General features: G+C 45.0%; 1 protein-coding gene across 5 annotated transcripts; it reads left to right on the top strand.

The window, feature by feature from the left end:
* The first annotated feature begins 464 nt into the window (after positions 1-464).
* Positions 465-11,152, top strand: LOC128460228 (transcription factor AP-2-beta-like). 5 transcript variants are annotated; one of them, XM_053445307.1, is made up of 8 exons: positions 465-512; positions 2,630-3,088; positions 4,338-4,392; positions 4,855-4,889; positions 5,485-5,687; positions 5,917-6,035; positions 6,775-6,916; positions 10,861-11,152. In XM_053445307.1, exons 1-8 carry the CDS (start codon positions 465-467, stop codon positions 11,150-11,152), a joined length of 1,353 nt encoding a protein of 450 aa, XP_053301282.1. The 5 variants fall into 5 exon arrangements, with proteins under 5 accessions (XP_053301282.1, XP_053301284.1, XP_053301283.1 ...); XM_053445310.1 differs by lacking the exon at positions 465-512 and adding an exon at positions 2,334-2,360; XM_053445309.1 differs by lacking the exon at positions 4,855-4,889 and having other exon boundaries at positions 2,630-3,092; positions 4,348-4,393; positions 5,463-5,687.
* The last annotated feature ends 963 nt before the right edge of the window (positions 11,153-12,115 follow it).

Raw genomic sequence — 12,115 nt, forward strand, 5'->3', positions numbered from 1 at the left:
CTGACACTTTATCAGCCATAAATCCAGCTGCTGTACTTATGGATACTTCAAAATGAACAAACACTAAAGCTGCTCATCTATGGTCAGAGTTCTGTCTTTTGTTGAGTTGTGCTTTTATTTTGGGAACCACAGAGACTCATGAGAAATAAAAACATGTATTTCCTGCAATATTGTATTCTCTCTCTCTCTCTCTCTCTCTCTCTCTCTCTCTCTCTCTCTCTCTCTCTCTCTCTCTCTCTCTTCCTTCTGCTGCTGTCAACCCGCCCCATCTTTATACAGTATGGTGCTGCAGCAGGCTTCAACAGGGGTTTCCCATTCACAAAGAGAGGGAGGGAGGCAGGGAGGCAGGGAGGCAGGGAGGGAGGGGGAGAGAGTGAGGGAGGGAGAGAGAGAGGGAGAGAGAGAGTTGAGTCGTCCCTTCCTCACTTGGCTGCATTCGGTTTACCGACACCGGAGAAGCGACCATGCTGTGGAAACTAGTTGAGAATGTCAAGTATGAAGATATTTATGAGGTAACGTGACCGTCCAGCTGTTTGTGTTCTTACACATTTATCACACACATGTTTGTTTTATCATGAATGATGCAGAGCGGAGTGACGTGGGGCTCGTTGGCCTGTTGTGTCTCACATGTGGAGGCTGAGATATGAACTTGAGGACTTTGCATCGCGTGGAAATTCGAACAGACAGATTTTAATTTTCATATTTTCATCCTGTTCGTCTTTGAGCTTCTGTTTTGTGTTTATGTTTGTGGCTATGGTGCAGTTCACCGTTTGGATCATACGGTTAGAAGAATATGTATTTCATTTTGCATAGAAATAATTTTTATTTAATATTTTCTTAAAATTTCATCTAAAATGTGTCACTTTAAATATGGCTTGTGTGTTGTTTTTTTTACTAAATCTTTGCTTATGAGGAACTTTACTTAGAATTTATATGAGAATTAATAAGAATTTATCTAAAAATGTTCTTTAAAAAACATCAGAAATAGAAAAGAAATGCTGCAAAACATGAATTGGATTTTTTTTAATGTATTTATTAATTCTTAAATTGGATTAAATCATAACTAAAGGCAGGGTCAGAGCAAGGCGATATGTGAGAAATATGTAAATCATCTGGCTTCCATCCCATAATAATAATAACATGTCTTTTGATTTAAACGCGCGAGGGAACGGGGAGAAGGTCCGGGGCCGCTCGCGCTGACTGGTTCTCCATCACAAAGCAGTGGGAGAGATGGTCTCTCGCGAGGCCCCTCGGCTCCGCCCGGTGGGAAACCCGCGTCTCGTGCGGCACATGGCTTCGCTCCCACGGCGCGAGCGAGGGAGGGGGGGCGGTGGTGTTGTTAAACAAGTCATCCACGAGGGCACCGAGGGGCCGCGCGCGTGGGGCACAATATAAAGTTTAATCGCTTCTTTTGACTCGTGACACCGTTCACACGAGCCCCTCGCGCTGCCCTGTGGTGTGTTCGGTAACACACACAAAAAGGGAAAAGGCAGCTGCAACACAACAAGAGAAACACTTTATTCTCCAGGAGTTTGTCACACTCTGAACAAAATGTGTGTGTGAGTGAGAGGAAGGGAGATACATATTCATCTGTGCCTGTGCGTAAAAGTGGAGTTTTACTTTTGGGAGCTCAGAGGTCGAGTTGGGAGCAGAACTCTGACCCTGGATCTGTTCTTCCACCCATTATGCTTCACAGCGGCCCAGCTGTTTCTATTACCACTGACTTATATTGGTTTTTCTATGATGTCAAAGGCGTTTGCTCAGGAATGGTTTGTGCCAAACTGTCTCCAAAGGGCGAGTGTGAGCTTTTCTTGCGTCAGGCTTCGCCCACAAAAGTCCCCAAAGCGGTTATTTTAGTGATGGTGGTGTGTGTGTGGGGGGGGGGGGGGGGATTCCTCACGGCCCCTGACACCCTGCTCGCTCCCCCCTGCTTCACACACTCCTTCTATCTCCTGCTGCTCGCGCGTCGTCTCGCGGCTCTCCACGGAATTTAAACGTCACTCACGGTTGCGCGCGAGAGGCTTCACGCTCCGTGTGTCGCCACCAGTCCCTTGCCTCGCGCACATTAATATTCCTGTAAGTCCCAGTCATGAATAACAATTACAGCATCTACCGGGGGTAGAGGCGGGAGCTCGGTGCTCACAGTCAGAGCGGCGGCAGCAGCTCGGGGCGGAGGAAGGTTCAGTGAGGAGCTGCTGTGGAGCACCAGGCCGAGCACCGCACACACACACTCTGCTTCACCCGGGGATGAGTCTGATCCTCTCGGCCATAACACCGACTTCATCCCGCTGCAGTTTTACCGTGAGCCCGCTTCAGCACCAGAGGTTTTACAGATGTTAGTTCACTCCTACTCCGCCGCGGTAAGTCCTCTCCCCCTCGCCATCCTTCTTTAGTGCAGCCGGTGAATTCGTACATTTTGCTGTGAGGTTTTTCGTTGTGATATTTTGAATGAAGCTGTAACATTTCACCTGCAGGCTCGAGCTGCTGGTCCAGTGTCCTTTACTGCAGCTCTGGCTCCAGCACCACGGGCAACACTCATGATAAAAGCCTGGTGGTCCTGGGCCTCCATGTTCTCCTTTCATTTTGTTAACATCTCTGTTTGTCTCCTCTGCTCTTCCCCCTCTTCCAGGACCGGCATGACGGGGTCTCGAGCCACAGCTCGCGCCTGTCCCAGCTGGGCGCGGTGTCGCACGGGGGACCCTACTCCAGCGCGCCGCCGCTGTCTCACGCGCCCACGTCGGACTTCCAGCCTCCGTACTTCCCTCCGCCGTATCAGCCGCTCGCTCACTACCAGAGCCAGGACCCGTACTCCCACGTGAGCGACCCGTACTCCCTGAACTCCCTGCACCAGAGCCAGCAGGGCGCATGGGGCGCGCGGCAGCGGCAGGACGCCGCCGGGGACCGGATGGACAGCTCGGCTCTGCTGGCCCAGCCGCGGGCCTCGCTGCCTCAGCTGTCCGGGCTGGACCCCCGGCGGGACTACGGGGTTCGACGGCCGGACGTGCTGCTGCACTCCGCGCACCCGGGACTGGACTCCGGTATGGGGGACGGCCTGCTGCACGGCCTGCACGGCATGGAGGATATTCAGGTGAGTCAAAGGTCACAGGGTTGAATGCACCCTTTTTTATTTTATTTTTTAATATTACTTTATTTGTGTATTTATTCATTATTATTGGTTGGAATTAAAGGATATTGGAATTATACAAGTCCAAGTCCACCGGAGTCCATCCGATAATTGGTAACATTAAAATAAATACAACTAAATAATTCTAATTAATTTTAATTCATAGTTGGGAATCTTCAGATTCTAAATTCAACATCCATTCGCGTTTTCTCCGTCTGGATGAAGTTAAACAGAGTAGAAGAGAATAAAGAAAAAAATACCAAAGTAATAAAGTGGACAGAGGTGCAGTGGACGCAGCCTCTAATGGTTGACAGCTGTCTCCCTCATTGTCTCCGCATGTTTCCCTGAGCCTCCCGATCTGAGGTCAGTGAACCCGGAGCAGTTCCCTCAGGCCTGGACTCTCTCTCTCTCTCTCTCTCTCTCTCTCTCTCTCTCTCTGCAGCTGGAGCCTCACGAACCAAACGGCCCAAAGCGAAACGCACCTCAGACACGTTCGATGAGAAGATGCTGAGATGTGGAATAAGCTGCTGCTCAGATTCACCTGCATAAAAAAAATTATTATATATTAAAAGGAGAAAAGATGCAGCGATTTCACCAGCTTTAATTTGCAGAGGAATTTACCATTATCCCAATATTAATACTATTATATTTCTGGTCAAACTCTTATTGAATCTGAAGGCTGTCCCTTTTTTGCTGTATAGATTTTTGTTGTGTTGCTGCAGCTGTGGTGTCAGAAGAGACTTTTTGAAATAGACTGGAGCTGTGTGGGATTCAACCCCCCCCCCCCCCCCCACCCCCCCCCACCCCCCTCAGGGCACAAAACCATCACGAATCGTCTGCCATTTAACCTCCAAACGAAACGTTCTCATCTCTCCGTGTCCGTGTCGAGCATTTATTAACCTCCCATACGTTGGTTTTCAGCAAATTAATCTTTTCTTGTTTTTTTTTTCATTTTAATACTCGAGTGTGGAGGAATGATGCGTCTGTTTTTAAAGAGGGAGTTTATTTCGCAGGATGATGAATGAGGCGTCACTCGAGGAGCTGAAGCGGAGGATTATCACCCATAGATTTGATTTCTTCATTTTGTCTGTTTTTGAAACGTGTATAATGTTATTAAATCCATAACATATTAAAATATTAGCTTCTCATGCTCGTGGATGATGTGCTGAGGAGCTCTGTGCGTAACGATGCGTATTTCTCTTGGTTCTCACAGACCATCGAAGACAACAACGGGACGAACATCCTGGATCAATCAGTAATTAAAAAAGGTAGCTACACGCACACAGACACACACACACACACACACACACACACACACACACACACACACACACACACACACACACACACAACACACACACACGAGCACCACTCTCAACAGTCCAAACCAATGCAATAATAATAATATGACAATAAAATTACAATGTTTTGGAATAAAGGACAATTTTTTTCTTAAACTACAATAATTTTGGAAACATTTCTTAAAATTTTAAGATAGTCTATTGATTTAATTGTATATATATATAAAAAAAACTAAATTCCTGGGGTTCCTTCAGTTTGATTTATCTCCGAACATGTGCTATAATATGATGATGTATAATTCAGTTTATAGATTTGTAAATCAAAGCCTGACTTGGACTCAAACTGGATATTTCTCCATGTTTTACTTTTGATTTTTGAGGGGTGGGGGGGCCACGCGGGGCTAACGATCCCGGTGTATTGACTCGCAGGCAGTGTGTCGCTGACAGGCTGCAGCTCTGATGATGTGAGGTGATTTAGTTAGCGGGATGTGGAGTGACTGAGCTCCCCGCGGGGCATTTAAGCCGCTGATGTAATAAATGGCACCGCTCACGGAGATCTCGTGAGCTCGTTTAGAGCTAATCTGCGGTATTATCCCCCGTGGAGCCATCAGAACCCCCCCTCCAACTGGCCCCTACGCACGCACGCACGCATGCATGCACGACTCTGGTCTCCCCTTGCTCTTCCATTTTTTTTTCTTATTTTAACGCCATTAGCGCGAGAGCATTAATGCGCACGGGATGGAGCCGCAGCCAGGGCCGCTGGTGGGAGTTAAACCGGCCGTGGAGAAGAGCCGGGGAGGTGGTTAATGCGATCTGGGAGCGCGAGCCAATCAACAATCGATAATATTGTAATGAGAATATCGCGCGACATTAAATAACAGCAAATGCCCGGCGCGTGGGCGCATCACTGGGCCGGGGACGCCCTCGTGAGAGCGCGCACGCAGAGAAGACATGATTTAATATTGAAATGCTTATCCACCTGAGTAAATGTCTCACACACACACTCACTCATCATGTCTCCATCTCCTCCCCCCCCTTCCAGTCCCCATGCCACTGAAGAACATGGGCTCCCTGATGCTGGGTAAGGACGGCCTGATGGGGGGAGTGAACGTCAGCATTAACGAGGTGTTCTGCTCGGTACCGGGCCGCCTGTCGCTGCTCAGCTCCACCTCCAAGTACAAAGTGACCGTAGGGGAGGTGCAGAGGAGACTGTCCCCGCCCGAGTGCCTCAACGCCTCCCTGTTGGGGGGCGTGCTGAGAAGGTACGAGCCATGGAAACTATATGTGAACCCTGAGAATCATTAACCCCCTTGTTCCTATTTAACATTTAAATCCTCTGGGGCACAAGCTGAGGCATGATTCAGCTACTTCTGCAGAAACCATCAATTTGAATTAAATGTTCTTTAAGATGTTTCTAGAGCACGTGTGTTTATTCATGATCTGATATTTGCACAGGTTTTCATGATTTCGTTTCCTTTCTTCTCGCTGCAGAGCAAAGTCCAAAAACGGTGGGAAGTGTCTGAGGGAGAAGCTGGAGAAGATCGGACTGAATTTACCTGCTGGAAGACGCAAAGCTGCCAACGTCACATTACTCACGTCTCTTGTAGAAGGTGATTCAAATCAGAATCTGCAGAAATATTATTCTCAGTATTTATGTCAACACACCGTCTCCCCTTCTTCCCTCAAAACTCCCCCAACACTTATGTGGCTGACCCCAAACAATTAAAACAAACCCGATATATCAACCTTCAACACCAACTGTATAATGAACCTGGACTTTCTCGCTTGCGTTATTTCCAACGTTACCTTAAAAAATTACGCACAGCCAGAATCAGGCCGTGCGTAATTTGGCAAAGGTCGTGACCTCACAGTGTCTCTGCGTTTACAATGAACATGGCTGCAGGGCTGTGGTGCCAGAAATATAAATAAATATTCAGTGATGAGGAAGTTGAGAGATGCGATCAAGGTTGATTAATTAACTTGAATAATTATTCGATGTGAAAAGTGACAGTTCGACCCCTGTTGTTTCCCTGCTTTAATTTATTTTGCACATGGGGCTTATTTTTATTTAATTTCCAATTTATATATTACATCACTATCCTGGAAAATATTTTATTTCCTACTTGCAAAAAGTAGTAAATAAAAAGTACTTCACACATTTAATTTTCTAAAAATTATTGGTTTGCATAATTTCGATTTGTTTTGCGTAAAATCCGTGCGTAAAAAAGACAAAGTGTCCAAATAATAATATCCTGGAATTATAAGATCATTAAAAAGAAACACCTTACCTGTGATATTCGCTCTGTGTGTCTACGTCATATTCACCCTGAGTGTGTCTGACCCCTCCAGGTGAAGCGGTGCACCTCGCCCGGGATTTCGGTTACATCTGCGAGACGGAGTTTCCCACCAAAGCCGTGAGCGAGTACCTGAACCGGCAGCACGCGGACCCCAACGAGCTGCACACGCGGAAAAACATGCTGCTGGCGACAAAGTGAGTTTGATGGACCGTTTGATTAGATCCGTGTTTCCCCTCACAGTCTTTATGGGCTGTGTTCTGTCATGGAATATAATATAATATATATATATATATACACACATACACACACACACATACATGTCCTCTGGGATGTTCACAGGGAGATTAAAGCAATTAAATGAATTATAATGTTAAATTATTAGACACAAACTATTTAGATGTTTGGATTCCTTCAAACAGAGCGAGGAACAGTGAGGAAATAAAGAGATCAAAGGTCGAGGCCTTCTTTTGGCACAGACACAGAAATGCAGTTAAAAAAAAAATCCCTGCAGAAAAGTCTAATTACTTTATAGAATATTTCCAAGAATGCATATTTGCCTCTTCGCAGCAGATATTCCCATATTTTAAAGTCCGGAAAAAAGCCCCAAATAGACATTTAATCAGGTTTGTCCAGCATTTTGAAATGTTCATTTGACTGCATAAGGGGCGTCCATCTGCTCTGGATAGGAATACTTCTGCTGAGTGAAATGAAAGTCTCTGTGAGGCTCCTCGTTCAGACCCCTGAGGGCTGAAGCCTCCTGCCTTCACTCTGAGCTTCACACAGCAAACATTGAATATGAAAAAAATTGGGGCATGTGAAATTCATGAGGAAATGAGCAGAAATAAGATTGTTCACCTTCTGACTGTGATAAGAACTCATCAGTGGGTCACGACTGCTACCAAACCCAATCCCTTACACAGGTTAACCTTTACCTCACTGGAGGCTGGACACTTTAATGTGGCCTGTGCAGCTCAGACGTTTATAAAAATACAAGCTCCGAGGTGAGACGTGTGGGTTTGAACTCTCTCTTATAGGATCGACCCATTTACTTATATTAATCCATTTTTATGGGCGTTTAAGTGTGGAATTGGATCCCAGACAGACACTGAGCAGGATGGTTTTCTTGGGAACCAGGGGAGAAGTGGTGAAGTGGATCAATCCTAAAATTTGTCCATTTTTGCAATCTGCAGATTAGTGAGTCCATTCGTCCCAGAGTGAGTTTTAGTTGGTTTCAACAAAGATCCCTTTAGGACGCTTGTATTTTTAGCTTGCATAAATAGTGCTGTCTGCCGGCCTGCACTGCATAAACCATCTGCCTGTCTGACAGTGTGTGTCTGTGTGTGTGTGTGTGGTGCTCCGTACGTAGGGTGTGTTCGGTTGTGGATGTTTGATGCTCAGATTCAAACCTGTTCCAATACGGGGGGTGTCGGTGCTGCCTGTTAGAAATTCATTATTTAGCAGTGAAGTGTTTCAAGTCGCCAGAAAACAACAGCGAGGGCCGGGAGTGTAGCCCGGGGTGAAGGCTTCTCCTCTCTACTCCCCTAACCCCAGCTGGGCCCGGCCTGCACAGCCTGTCACTCAATTGCTGGAGCTCTGCCCTTAGGCCTCGCACTGCCTGTGTGTGTGTGTGTGTGTGTGTCTGTGTATGTGTGTGAGAGAGAGAGAGAGATGGGTCTGCTGAATATAAAACGTGGGCCTAAAATCAGATGATGAGATTTAACAAGGAGAAAGAGGTGAAGAGGTGATTTTCTTTTACTGATGCACTCACATGTAGTGAAGAATGATAACGCCTTTGATGATCGGTCCTCAAAAATGAAAGGTTAACAATTAAAGATTTGCTTTTTAATGTGGAGGCCTTGGCATCAGTGTTTTGTGAATTATGGGTATTTAAAGGAGCATTTTTCTTTATTCCTGGAAGATATTTAGAGTTAAAGCATCTAATGGAGTCTGAGGAAATACATCCACAGAGAGAGACAAGCTTCAGACAGGCCCAACAGTCCCCTTATGAAACCACATTTAAATTCACTAAATCAACATTTTTATTTAACAATGCACCAAATTACACACGCTCATAGATTTCAGTCGCCTCAAGATCCTTTAATTATCTGGAGAAATCAAGTAAAATGTTGAAAAATACAATATTAAAAAAATTGGATCCGTCCGCTGATCCAGATCAGCAAACAAACTGTCATGGCTTCTTTCTTGGGTCATGCCCCACCCCTCCAGAAAATTCCATGGAAATCGGTTATAGAGTTTTTGAGGTAATCGTGCTATCAAACAAACAAACAAACAAACAAACAAAAACACAACCTCCTCCTAAACGCCAGATGTCAACGTTAAATCAAGAATCATCACACGCCGCATGGACACTTGTCTCCGTTTCCCATAATCCAGTTTCAGGAGGGGGGAATGAAATCCTGGTCTCTCGTGGGGCTTCCACTCGCTCCACGTGTCTCTGTGCATCAAACTCTGTGATGAGTCTAGATAGAAGGAGGCCGAGGAAACAAAAAACAAATTACACAACATCACAAAGAAGACGATAGTGGAAAGTCACCTGAAGGGACCTGAGGGAAAGTATCAGGGGGAGATTTCTCTTTATTTTTCATGCAAGTCCACCTGGGAAATTAGAATTTGTTTGATTTCAGATTTTCTGTATTTGACATAAAATCCTCGTCTCTAGTGATTGTGGAATATTATTAAAAATTTCAAGACTTGAAAAAATACAAAAGCTGAATAAGTGCAGAGGGACGGAATAAAATACAACTTAGATTAACCCCTTACTCTACATCTGCTGAGGCTGATTGGCTATTTTATTACCATATATTTATTAGACATTTTAGTTGCAGGTTCCTATACTATTCATAAAAGTAATTGAATAAAGATCCACTGACTGAAAGTAATCTGTATTATTATTCGGATCTTCACCAGATTTCACCTGTTCGTAGTTTTATTCTCTAATTTTCCACATCTGCTTTAGTTTGTGCATTATTTCGTGAGAAATTACCAAAAATGTCTTATCTTGCAATCGTAAAAAAAGTGACTGTTCCTTTTAGAATTGTTTGAATTAATCAAATCTGCTAAAAAAGTGGGTTTTTCTTGGCCTTCCACCAAAATTCATCAAAGTCAGATTAGCATATTTTGCTTAATCCTGCAAAAAGAAAAACAGAAATGAAAACATAACCTCATAAATTTAAAGGTTGTTTCTGTGTCTAGTGTTCAGAATAATCTCAGTTTTCTCACACAGGAGGTTTGTCTGGTTTCACCATGTGACACAGGGAGATTTTCTACCAAAGTCCTGGTTTAAATCTTGTGATTAAGTCAGAACTGATTCAATAAAGTCAAAAGTCAAAGTTCTCAATGAATAGATGGGTGGGGTCTTTCTGCCTTCATTCAGGAAGCACAGCCTGAGTCACGTGTGATACTATTTGAGAATCAATTGTTGTGTTTACACGACATCATTCTTTATCATAATCTATTATCTCTGTATCGTCCCTGACACTGCAATTGTTTTTGAATCTGCTCGGCTGAGTTTGTTTTTATAGGATGAGGAAATAAGAAAGAAATGAGATTTCACTAAAATGAAAACACAAATTGAATGTGCTTCCTCAATCAGAGCCTCAGAGAAATGTGAGATTATAACATCTCCCTGTTCTGTTTCCCTCCTAAATCCAGTGTAGGTTCAGTTTGCAGTTCAACAACATCTGCAGGTGATGCTGCAAAATATCCTCACTACTTCAATTAATACATTTATGAGATATTTAGGCTAAAATTCCCTGCAATGTTGCAAAAGTAAATCCTTGGGCTGGATTAACAGAGTGAACCCGAGGCTCAGATTCATCGATACCGGCCCTGATAGAACAGCAGGTAGACGTGAGGTCTTATTTGATAAAACAATAAAAACCATAAAACTAAAATTAATAAACTCAAGTCAGATTGTGTGCAGGTAACGTTTTGGGGGCAGTTGGTACAATCCTTGCTTTTGGGTGAGATTTTAATAGGATGTTGTCTACACTGGGTTTCCAGTAATAAACCTCATTATGATTAACGCCACAGACTGAACAGGGGTTCAGTTATCAGCAGCAGTATCCTCTCAACGCTGTGCTCCAGCCTGACTTCCTGTTGTCTTCTCCCCCTGCAGACAGCTGTGTAAGGAGTTCACAGACCTGCTGGCCCAGGACAGGACTCCCCTGGGCAACTCCCGGCCCTCGCCCATCCTGGAGCCCGGCATCCAGAGCTGCCTGTCCCACTTCTCCTTCATCACGCACGGCTTCGGCTCGCCCGCCCTCTGCGCCGCGCTCACCACCCTCCAGAACTACCTCACCGAGGCTCTCAAAGGACTCGACAAGATGTTTCTCAACAACCCGTCCAACAACCGGCACGGGGACGCCGGCAACAAGGCCGGCGACAAAGAGGAGAAGCAGCGGAAATGAAGCAGGTGGAAGAAGGGGAGCAAAGATGGAGAGTCGAGCGGGAGGCGGCCACACACACGGTGGCGTTTCACCGTCACTTCTAGCTTTACACCACTGCGACTGACCTGCCACACACAGGGACTGAGGAGGAGGAGGAGGAGGAGGAAGAGGAAGGCTAGGTAGAGAGGAAAAGGCAGAGGAAGACACCCGTGGGCCAGTGTCAGAGAGCACAGAGGGATTTTTCATCTGTGTTACGTTCTTTTCATTCCCCTGAGGACATGGTGGTTACTGTGTTACATCCATTTTGCTCCCCCTGCCTGCATCCTGTGAGACTGAGATGCTGTGAGCAGCCAACAAACAACATTGTGTGCATGTGTGCCTGAATGTGTGTGTGTGTGTGCGTTTGTGAGTGTGTGTGGTGTGTGTCTGTGTTTGTCCTCACACACAAAAAGCATTGTGGGAGAATCGGGGTTGGGAGCATCCTATCTGTGAAACAGATTTGTCTGGTGATTTAACACGAGCACGCGGAGGGAGGGTGTTAATTTATGTGTGTAAATATTTATTTATATTAATTTAAAATGAACGGTTGTGTAAATAGGTTCACCAGCTATTTTGGAGTAGGCCTATTTATCTGTGATTCGACCTTTGTGAGCCGGCGGCGGGACTCAGTGTGTTTCTGTTCTTATAGAGTTGTGTCATGGTGCTGATGATGGGTAGACATGCTTCTAATTGTCCAGTGATTTCATTTCTATCACACTGATAATAAACCATGTGTTTTATTACGCGAGGTGTGCAGCCGGCGCCTTTTCTCCAGGGAACTCAAGGTTGGGGGGGGTCAACTCACATTCAGGTGCATATTTGCAAAAAACAAAAACTAAAAATAGTTAGTTAAATAATAAAAACCTGAAATGGTTTAATATCCTATGTTATAGTTTGTTTTTACCATTTATAGTGTTTTTCTTTCTAAGGTCCAAACGCTACAGG

This window comes from Pleuronectes platessa, chromosome 17 (genome assembly GCF_947347685.1).
Source record: "Pleuronectes platessa chromosome 17, fPlePla1.1, whole genome shotgun sequence".
In the NCBI taxonomy this organism is placed as follows: Eukaryota; Metazoa; Chordata; class Actinopteri; order Pleuronectiformes; family Pleuronectidae; genus Pleuronectes; species Pleuronectes platessa.